Consider the following 22136-nt stretch of genomic DNA (forward strand, 5'->3'; position numbering starts at 1 on the left):
CAAGACCACAGGTCACATTTATCTATAACTACTTTCTATTATACATTTGGTGTTGTCTGTGCGAGTCTTGGAGGAGGAAAGGCCACATCCAGCGGAGAAGGCCAGCGGTCACCATAACCTACACACGTCTGTGAGGAGACGGCTCCCAGCTGACAGCTGTAATGTGTGGTGTTCAGGAAGACAGCCTTTACAAAACCAAGGGCTGTAGGATGTTAAATAAACAGACAGACAGACATCTATAGCTGCATAAGGTGTTACAGTTACTGTAATGAGTTGGTGACTGAACAATATTGCTTACATTAGTTTGTCAGTAATAGTCAGTAATGTTTTGAAGCAACTTGATGTTAACAAAAATATTGATCTGACTAACGTCTGAGTGAGTGTGTTGCTGCGGTACACACTACGGATCTGGAGTGACGTGACACACCAGGCCACTTTTCAATAGTTTGATGGGTTAAACTAAGCTATGTGATGTTATAAGCTCAGTATTTGATATACATAGATAATATTATGCCTGCTTAAAAAACATTACTTGAGGCGACAAGAAGGTTCACATCTTACATTAGGCAAAAAAAAAAAATTGCCAACAGACATTTCAGTCAGTTCACCTCCGTCATAGTTTGAAGAGTTATAAAATATGTATATGTTGTGGGATGTAACCGCGCGGCCCGTGAGGTCCGATAAAACAATAAAACAACACCCAGTTCCTTAACTATTTATTACACTCCGTGTATAATTTATGATAAATACATTTACATATCATTCACTTACATGTCCGTTCGTTTGTTTGTTTGTTTATGTACACGCAGTAAGCAGAAGACAGACGCCGCAGTGCAATACAAAACATCATCAAAATACCATATTTACATACAGACCCTCGCGCTCGAGCCCGCAGCCCCCGGGGCACTAGCGGAGCCCTACACGGTACACCTTCTACATAACAAGCCGTCCCTAGTATAAACACATCGAAGAAGGCACTGAACGCTACGTCGAAATAAATGAAATTATAAAAATAAAAAGGCGATGAGACGACCGGACAAGCGTCGCTCGGGAAATGTTAAAAGATACACCATAGTTATTTTAATTTAGATAGAAAATACTAATAGGAACAACTTAGAACCTTAACGATTTGATGAACATGAATAGAGCGCCCCAGTTCGTGTGACGCCATGTGTACTTACAATATAAGAGATAAATAATTTGTAATCCATAAAGTAGCCATACAAGAATTAAATCTCTGAAGCACCAAAGAGTCTCGCGACGGTAATAAATTAAGTCGTAAAGCTAACATTAAAAAAGTAACAACAAGAATGCTCCGAACAAACCGCGCATCCGGAAATCATAAGAACAGTCGCAGCCGAGTTACTACCTTCATATGTTTAAGGTTATACAAATAACGTTTACCAAATATTAATAATGATTTCGACTGACTCGCTATCCGCCGCCCACTCGGTCAGGATCCAGGGTTCAGGGTTCAGGGTTTAGGGTTGTGGGGGTGAGTGAGTGTGTGTGTTTGTGTGTGGAGGCGGACAGCAGACAGTCCCCCGCAGCGCTAGTTCCTCTTGGAGGGCGGGACGAGGTGCGACGGCAGCTCCGCCGGCAGGTCGTGGCCGTCGGTCTTGACTCGTATGAGATGCATGGCGAGCGCGAACTCCTCCTCGTCCAGGAAGCCGTCCTTGTCGATGTCCGCCAGCTTCCAGATCTTCCCGAGCACGTTGTTCGGTAACTTGGACTTCAACATCTCAGTCTTGGCGGCTGTCGACACATCGGACGGTAAGTCAGTGACGGTGGTGATGGAGGGGACTTGTATTATATTAGAACTAGCGACGGAACGACTCGAGGTTTGAGAGTAGATACTTTAAAATAAATATTATATTTTGAGGATAGAACATTTGAAACAGTGAGTCTATCCGGACCTGGTCTCGCTGCAGACCGACCGTGATCCATTTTATATTCTCATACAGTCCGCTCGGCTTCTTCTCTACATGAAACTCTAAACAAGTGCGTCCCGTCGTCGCATACAACGAGCCGATAAAGAGAGCTTCCGCTATAACATACATACTTAACAAATTGAGCAACAATAGCAAAATAAACTTCACACAAAACAATGGCGAGTGTTTTGAATCGGGTGTCTGCTCGGGGTCTGGACTAAATGGGGGATCGCGTTCCGTATCCTCTGTGAAGGTCGTCTCCGTGTCCCGACTATCGTCCAGGTCAGAGTCGACACCGACACAACTGTCTCGGTCAGAAGACGAGGAATCGGGCACACTGTGAATAGAAACGGCTCCTGACGCTCCGCCCTCGACGCTGGACGAGGACTCCTTCAAAAGCAACTGTGAGATGGAAGTACAATTCTGAATGGCCAAAGACAATGTGTCTGTTATGTTGTTATTGTCGATAAGGTCGGCGTGATGGCGACGGGAGCGGACGCTGAGTTCCGTTAAAAGAGAACAGCAGTGAGCGGCGGACAGCAGGCTCTGCAGCGACAGCTCCAGCATCATAGAGGATTGCGAGTGTGTGTGTACGAGGGGTGCTGAGTGTGTGCATGTCGGACACGTACCGGCGCCGGTGACCTTCCCGTCCATGGGGTTGAGCGACTGGAAAATCTGATCGTAGTGAGGCTTCTCCTTGCTGCAGATCCACTCGGGGTCCCCGTGACCGGCGTCCACCCCCTCCCCTCGGCCATAACCGAAGGGAGACACCTGATCCTCCACTCCCTCGAAGGCACCTCCTGGAACGATAAGATCAAAAATATAATAAAATAATCCACTATAAGACTATCGTAGCTCTGCCTATTCCTTAGTTTCAGTTTTATTAATTATTTTTGGTCGTTTTTTCAAAGAATATTCTGCGTTAATCTAAGAAATAGCCGTCGGGATGGTGGTCTGTATGAGTAGGGAACGACGATATAATTTATCCATTTTATTACAAAACTCTAAATCTGATAAACGACAGCAATGTCATGTCCGGTGTGGGACGGAAGTTCCGACATAACCAGATCTCGTCCGAGAGGCACGCGGCAGGTCGTCACCAATTAGCGAGTATACTCTACAATGGAATTTTATTATAAGTGAACCGAACACTCCTCGTATTATAAATAGTTGTTGTATAAGTAGGACGAGGCAGCGAGTGTTAAGAGAAGTTCCACAACTGATTGTAGATCAGTATGAATGATGAGTGTTCACGAGATGAAGGTCGTGTCGCTCGTCCTCACCCCGCGCTCGTCGTTCGTATTATTTTGTTAAGTGATGCACATCCATTGTAGACAGCACCGTACCGTACGACTCACTGCTCCACTAGACACTATACAATTATAATGTTACACACGGAATAAATATATTTTTTACTGTGTTCGTTGTGTAATGCCATCCTACCTTCCATTCTGTTTTATATAACGACACAATAGAATTGAATGAAATTAAGTTTTTTAAGATCAGTACCGGAGTTAGGACGCTTGTATGTTTGTACCTCGATATGTACATAAATATGGATTAGTGCAATTTTCTAAACGACACACATGAATTAGAATATTTTGTAGACTTTCTCTTAACATTTGCATAATAGTTATATATTTTTTTAAATATGTTACATAATGAATGCTCCGTGTGATGGTATGGTTATTTTTCATTTTGTTATAATACACATTGTACAGTATTCCATTTCCGTGATATTAAACATCGTTGCTTGCTAACTTAGCGATTCAATTGTGGAAACAAATTGAGGTCGGTTATCTATCAGGACACTAAAAAAGCGATCGTTCCGCTGCTTGCATAATTAACTACGAGATGTTTTCAGAGCCGCTGGAGCGTCCCATCTGTAAATGTCAACATCTGTAATGGAAGTCCGTCGATGAATCAGACGCTATCAGAACATTACGTCACTGTATTATAAATAATGTAGAAGTTACTTTAATACGTACCGCCCACCGACATACAGCACTGACGGTCCATTCAAAATATGATAAGATGTATTGTTTGATATAATTATTGTTTGTGTCGCAACAGTAAGCGTCTTGTTTACAGACGAACGGCTCCAGGACGTGATGCTGACGATGAATCATCACACGATTACAACATGACATGAACATATGGACATGATCACAACGGACACAGGCGGGCCGGGGACCGGGACCGCTCACCTGAACACGAATAACCATGATCGGAGAGCGAAAGACAGGTGCAATGATCACAGGATATGACAGACACAACGTTCCTGACGCATCATACGCCACTTATGTATAATAATAATATGATAGGGTCTGTCCGCAATTTTAAAAATACTCGTAAATTTGTATTTCTAATGTTAAATATTCTATCAATTTGATTAAAATTTGAATAGAACTTTAAATAAGTATAGTTTGGTTTAATCAAACGACGATGCGAGTGAAATTTATTATTCGGATAATTGGCAAGGACAACAATTTTTTACCGGATCATACGACGCGCTGTAGACGGTTAAGTTACGGCGGTGGAGTAAAAATATCTCTAAAACATATAATATCTTATATCAAAATGAGAAATGAAGTTGCATTATAAGCTTTCACTCTTACTGAGAGATTGGTGCAAATATCACTTCATTGTGACTTTGTATTTTATATTTTTAATATTCTAGACACCTATATAGTGAAACTTAGTTATAAATTGATATTTATTTCCATCATAACTCACTCCGACAGCACGTCACAATTAAAAACCGCTGGTTTCTACACTACATGCATATATAGGTACAATTATAGGTAGGAACAGTGTCACTGACTACAAGGTTTATAATACATTTATCTATAGGAACGAAGACGTACCACGATGAAGGACGAGAGTCGAGAATGAAATTATGATGGAAAAGTAATAAATACGGTACCTAATGAGGAAATGTTTGTATGACTCAATAGAAGACAGGTGATGAGCGAGTTACCTTGCATGTAAATCACACTACTCTATTACTTAAGAGAACCTCTTTGGATCACTGGCGGGTGAAGGGCAAAGGGAGGGGTTACTCTCGATCTCTTACAAACTAATATTAAAACATAATTTAGTAATTAGTTGTTGTTAACAACAAATTGAGGCTTGTCTTCTAGGATAATCACGAACCTGTGACCAATCTTAGTAATAATAAGGAGACATGACGAGGATTTATTAATTAAAAAAAATGCAAATGATTATCACTGTAGAATGTAGAGGCCACACGACTAGTGGAGGTACAACAAAAAACAGACGGACGAAGACACAGGCAGGTAGAGATTATAATATGACAAGGAGGATAGACACACATAGGAGACATGACACGCACGAGATACAATAATAACAGTACAGTAGTAGGAAAGACAAACTTCGCCTACAGATCGCTTATAATATTGGCGTTAGATAAGAACAGAATCTAATCATGAAAATAAATATTGACGCAAATTTTGAGGTGATGGCCGAGTTGTAACATATTTTTGGTATATTTGAAGGTAATATATTATAAGGAGTGGACACTACCGAGATCATCACAGAGCAGTCGCCGGAGACGGTTCTTAGCACGAGAGATGTCAGAGAACTCAACACACAGACGGACGGGCGGAGAAGATCACAGGAGGTACAAATTGACACGGAGATGCAATTTTCTCGACGACTTAAGAATTGGGAGCGGACAGTCAAGGTCTGAGGATACAGACATCGCCGCTAAGAAGGAAGCGCATCCGTCGCCCACGCGATACCAGCACATACCGACTGGACTCGCCCCTCGCCCCGGCCTGACCCCCTCCACCCCCCGGGGTGCACCCTTCACGTGATACACGGACGTTGAGATGATCAGTATTTATGACAAAGGAGAAGCAACACAGACGCCACGAGATATTCAAGCTACATTTATGTAAATGACTAAGAACTGCGTACGACTCGGTTCGTACGACCGTGGACCGTTGGTGACTTTTAAGACATTTGTTTATTTTAAAACATATTTTGTTTACATAAAACGAATCAGTGTTTTAATTTATAGTATAAATTCTAAAGTCATGAGGAAGTTACGATGTAATATATTAAGTGAGTATTTTTGTCGACAGTAGAAGGTGTTAATTGTGAGTTGCAACACGTAGCAAGTGAAATGGTTATTCGCGGAAGTTGAACGCGAACATCGCCAGGAGCGGTCCGCGGTACGTGGTCGGTGGTAGGTGGTCGGGGGAACGTGCATACACACATACCACCGCTACCGCTAAAAGAAAAACTACTGGGAACTACGTAACATACAGGAATCCAACAGCTTCTTGTGTAACGCTCTATAAAGTGAAACTCACAGTAAACGTACTACCAGTTTGAAATAAATGTTTGAGATTAAATTCAATATTGACAGTTTCGATGTTTCATGTGCTGTATCATTATATTTTATATTATCATTATCATTATCTGATTACCGACTTTTACTCGAGTTGTGAACGTAAAAGAAAAAATGTAAAATTACAGATGTTCCATCTCATGTAAAGTGTTTACTACCGCCCTAGTATATCATTGAGGGAATTACTTTGGCGTATTTTCAATGGTTCTTATTTATATGAGAGAAAACTGCACACGACGTTCAACACGACACCATGTTTTCCTTATGGAAAACCGCATATCGGAAATCAAGGACCACGGCGCTCTTACAAACGAATGCCGCTGATATGGATTGGCCCTGGACCAAAAGAACAGGTCATGAGTCTCATAAGACCGACGAATACTTATTGTTCAATTTACTAACTAAAAAATTTATTTACTTCAGGGTATCTGTAGAGAGCAAGGCACTCTTACAGAAGTTTCCTTGTGCCACTGTTTTGTGACTTTTTAATCTTAAAGTCACCGAGTAACCAGTGGAAAAATGAGTAATTACTTGCAAATTTTACAAGCGTTTTCGTTCTTTGGTCCATTAAAGATTCTTTTAAGATTTTATTTTTAAATAATTTAAGATATAGTATTAAACTTTGAACGTTAGTCGACACGTCGGGAAAAAGAAATCAAATGAAAATTTACATTAAAATACACAGCCGGCCCACAAACTCAACTATATCAAATGATACTTGAAGAACTATTATAAAATAAACCTATCTATCCAAATAAAACTGCTGACATTTTAATAAATGTGATGTAAACTTCATACGAGGCACACATTGAACGTCATTTCTGAGGGTTTCGTTCATTTTATAACAAGAGTGTATACATTTAGTGCAGGAAATGATTAAAAAATATATATTGAATGCAAAAACATTAACGATATTGCTTAAAAATAGTACTCGAAAATTCAGATTTTAAAATTAAAATTCATATTTTTACTGTAATATTCAGAGTTCCTATAGTAACGATGTTAACACAACAGAACAACATTCCATGTCTGATGACTGTATCGCTGTGTACCAAAGGACATTCATCACCAACACAATCCAACAATAATACAATAATATTATAGCGTTACCGATAACTCATGCGTCTCTCCAACGAACAGCTATTATTTATTTCTTTTTAATTTATTTCAGAGCGAGCACACCTCAGTGTTAGTAACAAGAAATGTAAGTATGTATTATGTTAACTAGTAAATATCGCAATATTGTTACCTACTGCAACTATTAATATGATACCGATTACGACTTAATAAGCTGCATGTAAAAGTAACTCTTGTTATTTAACTATCGATCGAGCAAATGTTTGTCGTCGACCCGCATTCGCATGACATTGACTGGGTCAGATAAAAGAGGTCTCCGACCCTCAATGGGCTGCGACCTGTGGTGTTATAATATAGTCACTTATTTTAATAAAGATATTTTGACAAGTATTATACAGGTGCAGTACAACAACAATAGAATGAGACATATATTATATAACAGTACAACTTTATCGAGTACATATAAACTGTGTATAGTAATGTTATCATGAACCTATATACTAATGTACTATTGTACCCAGGTACCTCCGCAGGGACGTTCCGGTATGCGACGCCAGTACTTTCATTGGATATTGGGAGCACACGAGCATCAACATGACTCAGTCATTGTATTGGAGCACAATTAATATACAAGTCGTGTGTTACATGCTACTGATTTTATTACTCTTGAACCTAAACTATATTTATGAGCGAGTCCTCGATATTCCATAACAAAATCCTACATCTCACGTGACTACCATTACCATTACCATTACCAATACATGATGGATTGGGACATAAAACTGTGTTATAAATATTTCTCCAAATCAATTATAATTTAAACAATCGATACATCTCCAATGATATCAAGTGTTGCACTGTAACGAGATGTCTCCATGTCCGTCTGTCTGTGTGTATTCCATTCGTCGGCGGTCCACAAACCACATAACTCTCTCGATGTTCAGTATCACGCTCTTTGACTTTTATTTAATTTCTTGCGAACAAATTTTTGCACAACGGACTTTAAACTGTTATTATACAGTTAATTTATGTTAGCGTGCGGTAAAGAGAACTGCTGGTTTAAAGCGTTTGTAAGAATAGGATAGAGGTTTGTATGAGAAGTGAAAGAAACAACGATGTGACCTTAAAATGGTATAAACTGAAGAATCTAGGTCATGTAAGGACGAGCGGTCGGTGTATTATAAATATGGGCTGGACGGTGGACAATGAGGATTTCATTGAATAGAAGTCGAACAGCGGCTGGGAGTGACGTCACCTAGGATAGAGCACAATGCATCCACAATCAGCTCGAGACCAACGACCAGAAACCCCCGTACACATCACAAGGGAACGATACTGATGGGTACAATAAATAACATACTTGGAAATGTTGAAACCACTCATCAAAACCACGATCATTGAAAGCGAATTCAGATGAGAATAAACGAAGTAAAATAAAAACCGAGATTCTCCACAGTTTTTGTTATTCTTTTGAAATAATCATCATTAAAATCATCGATCACTTGTAATAAAACGTAAAAGTTTCTCTGAACCTGCAAAACGTTATATCTCAGATCATTAATCTTGAAATATTTAGGAATATAAAATGTTCTTTTTTGTAATTAAAATGTTCCGTGTGTTTAGTCACTGGTTGCAGATAATAAATAAAGAGGCTGTCGACCCGCTAATGCAGAAACAGTAGGTCGCCTGTGGAGCAGTAACTACGCAGTGATGTCACCTGTTCATAAAGTCCGGTATAAGAGTTTGTACCCACGATCCGATAGCTCACGATATCCGAGTTCTATGTAAGTTGTGATCGATGGTACCACTTCCGGCAGTGGAAGGAGGCCGTGGTAGCTGATCAGCTCACACGTCACTGTTACATTCATCGTTATAATCCCACATTCCTTTAGGCCGCAGCTCGTCTGCGTCTAGTCTTAGATAATGAGTCGCTTCAATAAGCATCACTTATATAAGTGACGGACTCAGGAACTCGTTGTGTTCGTTGGTATCAACCTGGTGTGAACACAGGATTGGTTCGATTTGATTTACTTTTAATAAATTCATAACCATCTAATAGTAAAAGTAGTAAATCAACGAGTCGAATTCGCAGTGAGCGTACGACGAGGGGAAAGTATCGGTCGTGCTCTCATTGTCTGCTCGTTTCATTATAAATGCGCTCAACAATAAAATGTTTAACATGTTCGTATGATATTGAAGATACGATATAAAAGGTTGTTTTTTATAGATATCTTTGGGAAATAATTTATAATTTTTGATATTTAATATCTTAATCATTTTTTACGGCTATTGGTTTCACTGATGACTGTAAATAAATTTGACCACATAGACTCTGGCATGCTACGTATTTGTTGTGAAATATACACTTTACAATAAAATTGTATCAATGCCATACTCCATTTCTGCGCCCATACGGTCAACTCATTCTTACAGTAGCTGGTCTAGTTAGAATTAAACAACAAGTTACTCACTTAACTTGTTGACATTCGATCACTTTGTCACCTATTCGCTATGTAATACTTTCTTATCTGTTTACGATAAAGTAGTTGTTATGCGATTTGATAAACGATTAGATCGTCCGTTCATATTGAAACCCATACGATTATTCGCGATGAATTCTCGTTATTTGAATTACGTCACTGGAATTTCAATTCAATCGTTTGAACCACTTTGGACATTTATATAAACAGTAAAGATGTAATTCGTAACATTTAAGATTACACCACGTCTCTTCTATGAGAGAAAAGCATTTTTTTCTGCGATATCAGCCAGAGTTTATTGTAAATTAAACTGATTCTTAGTATCACAATCGTACAGACTTTCTTCAACGTGGCAACTACCCACAGCAGCGACTATATTTATGAACATTAATAAAACGTCAGGTATATTGTTTCCACAACAGTGATCTGTGCGCGAACAAGTTCAACTATCGCTGGCCCTAATTACGTTTCCGCATTAACGTCATTACTGTGACCGGCACTCGTTTGTCTTTATCGTCTCTGTTCGGTAGAATTTTTTGGTGACTTACCATCGACGCAATGCAATTTACAAATTGATCAATGTTGACAATATATCTCCGAGTCTTCATCTTCAGAGAGTTTGTGGTAATATTAAGTACTTATTATATGTCATGACGTCTGTGAGGAAGGCCATTGTCGTTAACATTTAATATCTCAAACGTCACATTCGATGGTTATTGTTAATAAAACATAAAATGTTTGTGATCGTTGCCGCACGACCGCGGTCTGTAGCCCGTAGTCCGTATTCTGTAATCCAGGTACTTGTCGAGTAGTTTATTAAACATATCTGTAAACAACTTCTTATTGTATGAAATATATGTATATCTCGAGTATAGCTTTGTTAATGACTGGTGAGTGTTGCCATAGCTGTGAATTTGTGACTCATTTCGAATCAAAATTAACATAATTTACACAACAGCTCCTGTACGTCACGATCGAAGGTCGATTATAACACATTGTGGTATTAGTTTGGGAATTTATTTATGAGAAGAAATTGTTCAATATTATAATGAACAATAAAAAATCTTACAAAAACTGTAAAATTGTTATAGCCATGAGAGATATGTTTAACATGGACATAGTGTTAGTAAAGATACATCATAATAAGACTGTCCGTAAGGGTAGAGAGTGAGTACACTCAATGTTTCTATATAAGAGATGTGTGCAATTAGAACATTACGATCACAAACATAAACAACGGAACGTAAAAAGCAGACCCACTTTCCATCGAAGAGCTTAGAGACACAACAAACTGACAGCATAGCATACTAAACACACATGGAACAATGAAGCGACACATACATCAAAACAAATTTATTTTATATTGATGGTAGTTTCGATAGAAAAACGATCGGCGAAACGAGTACAGAAGAACGTTATTGGAGCGGCGATCGAGCGGTTTAATCAAAAGATGCTCGTGAATGTAAAGAAATTTGACGGTCACATTCAAGAGGAGAGAGCTACCACATTGATGAGTTACTACCGCACAAGCATTTCTTTATTTAGCACGTGGAGGACATGAGACACAGGACGAGTGCTCCGAGACCCGACGCAGCTTACCTGCGAGGAAGCCGCGGCGGACATGGAGGCGCCGGACCACCTCCGACACCGGGCTGTCAGCCTCGCCTTCGACAAACACGAGAGTTACTCAAACATGCATTCACTAACCACGAGGGTGCAGGAGAGCGGGGGGCAGGAGCTCTTCACAGGCCTCGCATGTATTACCGAACCGTCACACTTGTTACTTGACAAACGATGATTTATATATCTATCAGTCCGAGGCGTCAGAAAACTGTCTAAGTGTTCAAGATCTAGAGACAATCATGCTTATCATAAGTTAGTAAGTACTGTCCATGATACACGAAGCACTAGAGATGCTGACGATCAACTATTTAGGTGCAACTTACATCGAGGACAATATGAAATGTTAACATCCGAAGCTACACGCTGTGGGTTCCGTACAGTGCACTGGTGTATAAGATTTATTTGTTCTCATAATGAACACGATGAAACTTTTACTATTGATTTCTCGTCTTACTAAATAAGTCACTAGTGTCGAAAGGCGTTTCATTGCAGTAATTAATATCTATCGAAATTATTACTTAATGATCGTCGAGAAACATTTTAAATTGTTAGGGATATTGACGATGTTTATGTTATTTTAAATAGTGAGAATTCGTAAATGGTTTGGTTGTATTGTACTAGGACACGACTGAGTGAGAGCTAAAAAACTAAAAATGACAACATGATATGTAAATAAATTTTGCAGATTTACGAATTCAAAAGTATTAGTAATGTTTGCATCAGAACCTACCGTTTAAAACAAGTTTGAGGGAAACTCGTTAATATTAGGAGGCGAGGGGGACACATCACATGTCATGGATCGGGATTAGTAATGACGGGTTCAAATAAGAGAAGTGAAAGTAATAATTAAAAATACCGACCAGAACAATGGCAGAGGTCATCGACCGACATTCTTCAAGGAGGTTACACTTACCCACTAACTTACTTAATTACCAGTTAAGAAATTTTACTTTTGTTCCATTAGTATCGAACTAACAATTTGAGACTGATCTTACGTAAAACTATAGTCATATTCAACGAATTCGAGTGAGTCATATTGAGTGAGTTTATCGAGTTAAGAATTGTGATTACATTAAGACTGTAAATATGTACACACTGTTAAATAAAACAATGCTCGAAATATCAGTGATATCAGCATTTGAAAACTAGCCGAAGTACTTTGAACGACTGAAGACTTGTTGCAACACACAAGAATGTTGTTACAGAATAGGCAAAAACATTCTGTAACATGAAACTCGCGCTTAAACTATATATTATAAAAGGAATGCCCCCGATTTTTAACAAATGAAGAATTTCTGAAAATAATACTATCTGAACCTGATACATTGAGCATGGCATCTCCATTTTGATATGTGTGAGTTGAAAGCAACATCTATTGGGGATGATGTGTTGAATTTTTGGTAAAATCCTTGCAATTAATTCTTGTATAAGAGCAAAATGTCTACATGATATGTAATAAACATGTTCTATATCTGGAAACATTAACCGGTGTCATTAAATGTATGTAACAGATACATGATGAACTCAAATAACAAATTTATTCAATTTAACAAACAAAAAAGTATAAATCAGCCAAGGTGAGTTTCATATTAGATTATATGACACAGTGTTATCAGTATTTGGTCATGTGATAATTGAAATTTAAAGTTAGTTAAGCATGTGGATTGTGAAGGTGGTGTACGAGAACATCTGATAGTAACAGCAATGAAGTCATTATGTTATCAAATGATAAGTGTTTATTCAGGTCAATATCTGGTGATAAGGTGGGACTGAAACTAAGTTAGGTATTGTGAGTTTGAGTGTTTAACTTGTTAGAGAATATATATAAGGTTGATAATTATAGCCTTGTACTGAGGCACCCGCTGACATACACTCGTATGGTATGTGAAGTGTTTGTGGCGGTTACATTTCCTGGTAAACTGTTTACTTATTGTGAAATATCTGATTCAACATTATTTTAAATTTATTATAAAAGATATTTTAGAAACGAGTTTGGTATACAATTTATACTGTCAGTATACCTTGTGCAGTCGGCACCTTCAACCAGCATGTCTGGGCCTTAATGCTTTAATTGTTGGAAAAATATATTTAACGAAATTCAATGACTCACCCCTTATGAGAGGTTCGGAGACAACATTGACATCTTCCTGCGGGATCATGTCCATGAGTCTTGCGATGTCGGTGGCCAGCATGTGGTCCACTACCTCTAGCAACTTGGGTTTGAGAGGATGGAACTTGGTGAAGTCGTGGTTTGCCAGAGTTTCTTGCATTTTCTTGATATCAGGGAAATCACCAGGAGATATTTGCATTTCTTTTTGTATTCTATCATACACTTGACCAAGATTTTTTATTAATTCCTTCTTCTTACCATCCTTTCCGAACATTGAAGGCATTTCTTTTCTCAACTCACTAACAATATAAGCATGCACTTTAGCGAGCCGTGCCCTTTTAATTAAGTCATTCAATTTACGTAATGCTGCATTCCTAGGGAGCGACTGCATGTCTCGGAAGAGATCCTGCTCCTCGTCCTCAAAAAGCCGTCTATTGACGTCGTAGCGGAGAGGTTGGTCCCAGAATGATCCTATGTACACACGGGCCACCTCAGGTGTCTGCAGCACCTTGCCCAGCGACCACATCAGAGCTCCATACACTCGCATGAGCTGTTGATGATCGATCATGTCTGCCTTGTTAAGAACAATCCGTATTTTATCATCGTGTCCCCTCAGAGCTTCGATACTCCGTCTGAATTCGTCTGAAATATCGAGTTTGTGGGCGTCGAAAAGGAGTACGATACGGTCGACACGCTCCGCGAACCATTCCAGAACACCCGTGAAGTCGTAACCTCTGTCGACACGCTGTTTCTCCCCCGATAGAATACCGGGTGTGTCGACGATTGAAATACCTCTCAATACAGGGGAGTTTACCGTTGAACATTGGAATCTGTTTAAGAAGGCGTTTCCAAATTTACTGAGAGGTCGAAATTGTTTCTTGGGATCCACAACGAGTGCATTCCCGGGAATCATTCCTTCTTTCTCATCAAACATAACAGCAATAAATCTATCTGTTGTGGGCTCCGGTCCGATACGTATTCCAGGAAAATCTCTCTCTAAGAGATATTTGATAAAGGTCGTTTTGCCGGTAGAGTATTGTCCGACCAGGAGTATCATGGGTTTTGCATCAAAGTCAGGGTCTTCAAGTTGTGGGGAATGGAAATCATGAAACTGGTAATGTGATTCCAGCGGCAAAAGTTTCGTTTTGTATATTCTTTTGAGACCCTCGACGACATTTTCGATGCTCTCAGTTTTTTCACCTTCTTTTTTAAGCCAGCTAAACATTTTTAGAACTTTATACTTAGCAGGAACAAATATTTATTTATACACTGCACCACTTAAATAAAAAAAAATGTAAAACTGATAACAATTATTGCAAGACCACAGTGATCATCCTCTTTCGTAAGAATGAAATGAATGACGTGTTTGACACTTCTGCATTAAAGTTGCCGATTATAACTGCGAAAATAATGTTGCTATATATATCTAAATTTTCATTAAAACTGTAGTTGCTAAATTTAACTATAATGTTGATATAACTATTTTAAAACACAGAATAATTTAGAGATGATTACATAATGTAATGAATTTGTTTCATACTTGTTGGTTAGGGCATAAGTCAGAAAACACCAGAGGGAGTTACATAAAAAGCAGTTTAAATATAAAATAACATTATTAAGTTTTATATTAATTACATGAACGTTATTTGCATAAAAAGCTTTATTCGTATTATTTGATATCTTGGATTTTCTATAGCAAGGACTTGACATTGCGAGCTTGGGGACGTCAATCTTTACATTATCAGCATATTATATTTTGTCGATGTCCGTTATATTTTATAGGTATTTTGTGTTTGTAAAGTATTTATATTTATTTTCAAAAAGAAATTTTATCTATAAACATATTTTAAAGGAAATAATAATAATCCACCATTTCTGCTTACATGAAATATATCTCAAAAATCAAGAACTTACTGCAAGCTTAAAGTGATTAAAAACATAAAAATCATAAACTTTTGTAAACACGAGTAGGTAGGAAATAATTAACCATAGTTTATAACGTTAATGTAGTGTTGAAAAAAATAGCTAAAATGACGATATTTCATGACGAAATAGAAATTGAAGATTTTGAATACGATGAAGATGAGGACATGTATTACTACCCTTGTCCTTGTGGGGATAGATTTCAGATAAGTAAGGTTAGCATTTATTTTTACATGCCAATAAATAAAAACACGTATATTTGTTAATGTCCGTTTATGATACAGGAAGAATTATTAGCCGGGGAAGAAGTAGCCACATGTCCCAGTTGTTCTCTAGTAGTTAAAGTAATATATGATTTGGTAGGTTTTTTTATTTGAAAAAAAAATATTTCAAAAAACAAAATAAAATATAATAAGAAATAAACTTTTCCAGGAAAGATTTAAAGCCGAAGCGGAAGAAATACACGAGGATAAAACGGATAAGGAAACTGTGAAGGCCTAAAGTTTTATGTATCAACATGATGCTTGTGCAATGATTTAACAAGTTTCAGAGTGGTTTGTAAAACCACTTAGTATTTGAGACGAAGGAAGAGTACTGTGATGACATGTGATACTAATAATAAACAGATTTCATGAATAATACTTTATTTAATATTATACCATTACACACACTGCCAAAAAGCGCTAGCTAGTCTTTGGTGCAGAGTTATACAATAAACTGGTTACTAGACCGAGTATTAATTAAAATACAACAAAGAAGCATTAAATAGAAATGCAGTTTGACTAGTCATGGAAACCATCCCTACACTAACATTCAAACAGCAGGTACAGGAACAGGGTGTACATATTGTCAATTCTTATACATAAAAAGATTTACAATATTTAGATTATTTTTATTATAATTTGATCACTCTATTAAAACCATTTCCTCTTATTAAGTACATAAAGACATTTGTCTTCCATTCCATGAGACATCTTTTGCTCAAGCTTGATTAGTTTAAGTGAACACAAATAACATTTAATGAAACATTTTCCATACACAAACATACAGCTAGCTAAAACTGTATTTATTGAAACATCCCGATTACTATGAATATGATGATGGTAAGAAAGCTCTGGAAGGATAAAATTTTACAACTACTGGAATTATAAAAATATCATCTTTAAAGGGGACTTCCAAACATACAATTGGAATGACAAACTCTTTAAATAGATACAAAATACATACACTAAAGATATTCAGAGGTCATGCCTGTGTGACTACTGTGTCGTGTTTTAATAAAATATAAAAGGTGTTGACAGTTGATGCAATTTGACTAGAAGACAACATCCTTTTTATTATTAAGTTTTAGGCTACAAGAATCTCACTGTCAGTGGTAGTTGTTTATATAGACAGTCTTGTATCACCACTATTTTGAAGGGTGTATTAATAAGAAAATAAAATGCTACGGCTCTGTACATGTACATACTATACACAATTGGATTATAAAACCTTTTGTTTAATTGAAAAATGAAATAAAATTACCATCAAAGATAGAAATACACTAGTAGTATTGGATTTTGATGTAATTTATGATTTATATATACTTCTAAAGATACATATACTGAATTAAATAGAAAATAAACCTACTAACCTAAAATAATATTTAAGAAGTATTTACATCAAAGGGCAGTCACGTAATTGTCTAATAAATTTATATAATTTGTTAAATAAATAAAGTGTCCATTTAATAGTTATAAATGGAATGTGGTTATAATACTATAAATGAAGCTCATTATAATTAACACTATTTTTTACTATATGAGATAATTTTCTTCACAGAGATCTAACATCGAATATTATCGAAAATAAAATGAAAATATAAAAGTAATACTTATCTTTGTCCTGGTTCCCCATCACTTTTTGTGCCTCACTGAATATGGTTACGAAACTACTCACAAAATTATAAAAACGAATGGATTGTCAGGCTGATATTTAACATTCATAATTTGAAATTTTGTCTTATAAATATCAGTTGTGGCTTTTCATGTATGGTGTTATATAGAAGTCCTAGGTGGTTCTGGTAGTGGTTGCGGCGGCCGGCGAGTGTGGCGGCAGAGCGGGAGGGTGTGACGACAGAGGAGGAGGATGGGGTGCCAGTGCTGGCGGGTGAGTCACGTGTTGGGGAACACCCGGCACACTAAAATGTTTGACGGCAGCCTCCAACGCCACGTTGTTACCGCTGAAGTACGCCGACACCGCGTTGTGGAAGAGGAGAAGCTGCTTATTCATCACCTTTACCTGGAGATTAATAATAATATGAAGGATATAAGAAGGCATGTGAACCTGCAGGATGAGCTTAGTTGTTTTGGAGTATTCTATGGACAAGTGTAAGGTTTGTGTTTGTTTCTTTGTATCTTTGCAGAATGTCTTTGTTGGCTGTACCCGGTTCTCGTGCAGCAGCTGTAACTTAACAGCGGAGTCGTCTCTGAGTCTCTCGTAGTGCCGCCGATGTCGTTCGATGCTGGCCAGCAGCAGCTCGGGCGGGTTGCCGCCGCTTGCCTCCAACTCACTACGGTACGCATCGTACTCTACCCTAATAGAGCAATAATATTATTAGGATTCATCAAATATCACAAATATTTTTGCTGTGAAAGGCAGAGGAATATTTACTGAACATTTTATTCTGAATATACATAAATTCCTTTGAATCAATATGTATTATAAAGGAGACAGACCTGGCAGCTTCATATTGTCTTATTGTGAGTAGTGTGTCTTCCATAGTCTTGTTGGTCAGTGTATTGAGAGAATTGTTAAAGAAGTGCAGCGCTGCTAGGAGAGTCTCACCATTCCGAGTTAGAGAGCGCTGAGTATCAGCGTTATAGAGGAACCTGTGGAATATTAATATGTATTATGATAAACACTAAATGAGTAAAAAATAAACGTATTTCCTCATTAGTTGTCTGAATATCTATAAATAATTGGATTTTCAACTTTTCTAAATTTATTTTATCCGATATATTGTTTACTTAAAGTTAATTCATTCCAGTCTCCCTTTTAGCATTTAAAAGAATATTTTACAATGTAAATAACTCACTGATTCTGTAGTTCTGGTGACTTTTGAGCTAGATCTGCAAAGGCTTCCCCTAAGGCACGCTGGGTGGCCGCGGCCGCGCCCAGCTGGGCTGCAAGGGCGGCACTTAACCGTAGAACACCTGCATACTTGCGTTGTGTCTCACGGAGCATTTCAATTTGAGCCTCCAGCTCTATAAACAAAGTGAAGCATAAACTTGAGTCTAATATTAGTATGGCTGTTAACTTTTAGTGTATCGAAACTCACCAGTGTCCACGGTGCGTGAACTCTTTCCCAGTTTCTCATAGAGCAGCTGTTTGGTACACTTGTATGTAGAAACACTCCAGTTCTTAATGGACTCTATCTTAGTAGAGCCGGCGCGTAGCAGTGTACTCGACCCTGCACCGTTTTGTGACACATCTGGTGGAGCTGCGGCAAAAATACTAAAATATATGATCCATTTCGAAATGACTCATTTAATATGTCTAGAAATTATTACCAAAATAAAATTATAATACAAATACATTGTTTCATTTCAAAATGTATTTACCATAAGCCGGTGGAAACGGCATTGATCTTGACGTTGGAAACTTCGCTTCGGTACCAGACGTTATTGAATCGCTGGATTCTCGAAGTGGAGGAGTATCCTTCAACATTTCATGAATACTTCTTTCCGATTGCCTAGTCATAATAAAGGTTTGTCATGAAACCTACAAAATGAAATTAAAACATACAAAATAAATCACGATTATTTAACTTACCACTTGGACATGTTGACAAGTCTTCCTAAACCTTTTATTTATAACTTAATCTAAATTATACTGTTATAATAAATACGTTACAAAGCTAACATTATATTACAATATTAAAGTTAGAATCTCAAATCTCGACCGAAACAAACAGTTGTTATAAAATATTTTTATGAATAAAAACACAGAGTATAATAATCAATTCTGACAGTGACAGTGACATTCACGGTGTATGTACTTACCACTCGTATTTTTTAAAGTGGGTATCGATTTTCAAGATAATAAGGTCCACTCTCTATGAAATTTCGATAGTAAATTATTATAATCTTAATTGTCAAAAAATATTTTTCCTAGCCAAATGGATGAATCCGACACAGTCAATAAAGAATTATAGAACTCATTTCACACTATAATAAGTTGTAAAAATCTTGAACAGTAAATATAATTATATAAATCCATTTAAAATTACAATAAAACGAATTTGTTAGGTAAGCATAGCCGAGGAATGATCTTATAGTACATCAATGGTGTTAATATCAAATTCAGTCTAAAGTCAACCGCTGACTTACAGACATCTTTTATGAATGTAGTTAGTTGTCAGTCTTAATTGTAACTTGAATATAATTTTGTAAAACAGATTTTTCTTGCATCCTTTGCTGCCACCAAAACGTAATTAATTACATATTATTATTGTTGTTATTTCTTATTTTTTGGTAATAAGCAAACAACTACCAAGTCGTCTAGGGAGTAATGACGTTTAGTCATCATCCACACAGAACAAAAAGCAGATGCAATAGGTTCTTCTCGCATATATCCTGTGAGAGATTGATACTAAATAAAACATAAAAATAAGAAGAAGAACGAATTAAAGTTAATTGAATGCAGCTAGTCTTTCCCACTTGTAAATTCTCAGTCTCCAAATATATCTTTTATAAAATATATCTTTATTCACAGTTTATGTGGTCATCCAGTGTATACGACTTAACGTGTCCTATAATTTACTTATTTATGAAGGTTATGAATTTGAATTATGTTATTGATACATATATTTGAAGTATTAATGTTATAATTTTACCTCCCTTTTACTACCTGCAATCCTACGTAGTATGATTGTCATGGGACCGAGTTTGATTCGTCGGTAGAAATTTTTCGGCTGCTATTATTAGGTAAATCCTATCGGGATCTTAAAAAAATACAATATTGAATCTTAACTCCTAGAACAAGGGAATCCGAAGATATTTTCATTAAAAATAGGAACAATATACACAATGCAGAATTATATCAGTAAAGGCGTTTGCGCAGTTTCAAAGATATTTCGAAAATTTACGAAGCTACCTCCGACGTCATGAAAAATTCCACAAGTTGTCTCAATACAAAAACAGCCACATACTGCATAGTTTAAGTTTATAGCTATATTACAGGCTGACAGGAATATACGAGTATAATATTTTAAATATTCCTTGCAGTCGGGTACATTAGGTGTCCGGTAACAATCCTGGTGGAAAGATGTCTTCAAGTCTTAAACATAGACACGATTCATCAGTCGTGGAGTATAGTATTTTATACTTTCCTGCAGAAAAAGTTACTTGAGATTTACATAATATCCTCGGAAATAAGAAAAGCAACTTATTAAATAGGGAAAAGGTCGTCTCCGAGGTCAGCGAAAAATTTATCTTGTCTTTCAGCAGCTGTATACTAAATATTAAATGTAAGTAAAGTCATACGGGTAGCCCAGGCGATCGTGGTTTGTATTGTGGGTTGCGCCTACGAGTAGGGCCACATAAAAATAAACTTTTTTGTTCTCTACCAAAAGACCGAGGGTCACGGCTTCCCGTAAATAACGATATGGTTCAGATGCGGCGCTGTGTAAAGTATCTGTGCTTCATGCTGGACAGCTGGTAACAGAAAGCTGCATTTATAAACAAACCATTGTATCCGTTTTGTTTACCTGAGCTAACATCGAAGCTCGGGTAACCGTCAAACTCAGTATTATCTACTGATTAGCTTAAAGACTTATTGGATTAGGATGTTGTTTGAGTATCTGTACATAATTGAACGATGCTAATATTGTGCTTCTAAGTATGCTTTTAAACAGCCTGTACTGAGGGACGGTCTGGTTTGGTGGTCTGAGTGCAGAGACGTGGTCGCGGAGATTAGGTGAGATTTGTTTCCGCCATTATGAATTGATTTTCTTTGATTTACAGTGAGTTAAGAGGGCTGTATGACGGCGGTCAATCATGCTGCAAAAAAGAGGCCATCGAGCTGACTAGGAGAGAGCCCATATCGGTCTCCCAGCTGTTGTTCCCCAGTTGTTCCCCAGCCATATACACAAAAACATTTGAGGGAATAAACATGGTGTCAGTGTAGAGTCTAAGGCCCCTTTTTTACACGGTTTCTGGTTCGACGCTGCCGATACTTCACGAAACTATGAATTTAATGTCTTCCGGAGCGTACTCAACTACACCTCTGGACACGATCGAGGAGGACGTGGAGGAGTCTGCAGAGTTCCTCAGGACTGGGACGAATGACCATTCTCGCGTTTCAACTAACGAAAGAGCCTCTAAAAAAAGTCATATGACATAAGTACAGAAAAAAATTACTAAAGAAGGTAAATAATATTTCATACAATAAAGCTGAAATAATTCAATTGCAGATTAACAATTATCACAACGGGTTGTGTATTATGTATACTTATCTTTATATTTTTGTGATGTAACAAGTTGTAATATTCGAGTTTAAAAAGGATTCAAAAGAAGAGGTATGCTGAGATCTAAGATTTTCGCGAGTTTTATTCATTTAAATGAAACTAGTAT

At 37.4% G+C, this 22136-nt stretch overlaps 3 protein-coding genes across 5 annotated transcripts; 1 reads left to right on the forward strand and 2 right to left on the reverse strand.

Moving 5' to 3' along the window:
• Positions 1-703: 703 nt before the first annotated feature.
• On the reverse strand, positions 704-14966 carry LOC116774096 (EH domain-containing protein 3). Of its 2 annotated transcripts, XM_061523856.1 has the most exons (4): positions 13600-14966; positions 11466-11531; positions 2561-2731; positions 704-1755 (listed from the first exon to the last, which is right to left on the reverse strand). In XM_061523856.1, the coding sequence occupies exons 1-4, from the start codon at positions 14822-14824 to the stop codon at positions 1553-1555; spliced, it is 1665 nt and encodes a 554-aa protein (XP_061379840.1). In that variant the 5' UTR covers positions 14825-14966; the 3' UTR covers positions 704-1552. The 2 variants fall into 2 exon arrangements, with proteins under 2 accessions (XP_061379840.1, XP_032522630.1); XM_032666739.2 differs by lacking the exon at positions 11466-11531 and having other exon boundaries at positions 13600-14965.
• A 567-nt stretch (positions 14967-15533) lies between these two features.
• LOC116773934 (diphthamide biosynthesis protein 3) lies at positions 15534-16161 on the forward strand. Its single transcript, XM_032666516.2, has 3 exons — positions 15534-15737; positions 15807-15881; positions 15955-16161. The coding sequence occupies exons 1-3, from the start codon at positions 15630-15632 to the stop codon at positions 16021-16023; spliced, it is 252 nt and encodes an 83-aa protein (XP_032522407.2). The 5' UTR covers positions 15534-15629; the 3' UTR covers positions 16024-16161.
• On the reverse strand, positions 16150-21607 carry LOC116773932 (arfaptin-2). 2 transcript variants are annotated; one of them, XM_032666514.2, is made up of 7 exons: positions 19336-21607; positions 19125-19255; positions 18842-19003; positions 18599-18767; positions 18240-18392; positions 17947-18097; positions 16150-17802 (listed from the first exon to the last, which is right to left on the reverse strand). In XM_032666514.2, the coding sequence occupies exons 1-7, from the start codon at positions 19344-19346 to the stop codon at positions 17572-17574; spliced, it is 1008 nt and encodes a 335-aa protein (XP_032522405.1). In that variant the 5' UTR covers positions 19347-21607; the 3' UTR covers positions 16150-17571. The 2 variants fall into 2 exon arrangements, with proteins under 2 accessions (XP_032522405.1, XP_032522406.1); XM_032666515.2 differs by lacking the exon at positions 19336-21607 and having other exon boundaries at positions 19125-19263.
• Positions 21608-22136: the final 529 nt, after the last annotated feature.

Source organism: Danaus plexippus, chromosome 20 (genome assembly GCF_018135715.1).
Source record: "Danaus plexippus chromosome 20, MEX_DaPlex, whole genome shotgun sequence".
Lineage (NCBI taxonomy): Eukaryota > Metazoa > Arthropoda > Insecta > Lepidoptera > Nymphalidae > Danaus > Danaus plexippus.

Bases quoted from the DNA above. Each gene is read 5' to 3' on its own strand.
- LOC116773932 (XM_032666514.2), bottom strand. The intron at 19,004-19,124 runs GTAAATACATTT...TTTTTGCCGCAG, and splicing joins GCCGTTTCCACCGGCTTATG to CTCCACCAGATGTGTCACAA. The intron at 17,803-17,946 runs GTACAGCCAACA...ATTAATCTCCAG, and splicing joins AGCTGCTGCACGAGAACCGG to GTAAAGGTGATGAATAAGCA.
- LOC116773934 (XM_032666516.2), top strand. From the start codon at position 15,630: ATGACGATATTTCATGACGAAATAGAAATTGAAGATTTTGAATACGAT. The intron at 15,738-15,806 runs GTTAGCATTTAT...TTTATGATACAG, and splicing joins ATAGATTTCAGATAAGTAAG to GAAGAATTATTAGCCGGGGA. The intron at 15,882-15,954 runs GTAGGTTTTTTT...AAACTTTTCCAG, and splicing joins TTAAAGTAATATATGATTTG to GAAAGATTTAAAGCCGAAGC.
- LOC116774096 (XM_061523856.1), bottom strand. From the start codon at position 14,824: ATGTTTAGCTGGCTTAAAAAAGAAGGTGAAAAAACTGAGAGCATCGAA. The intron at 2,732-11,465 runs GTAAGCTGCGTC...TTATCGTTCCAG, and splicing joins CCGCCGCGGCTTCCTCGCAG to GAGGTGCCTTCGAGGGAGTG. The intron at 1,756-2,560 runs GTACGTGTCCGA...ATGTGTCGACAG, and splicing joins CGGGAAGGTCACCGGCGCCG to CCGCCAAGACTGAGATGTTG.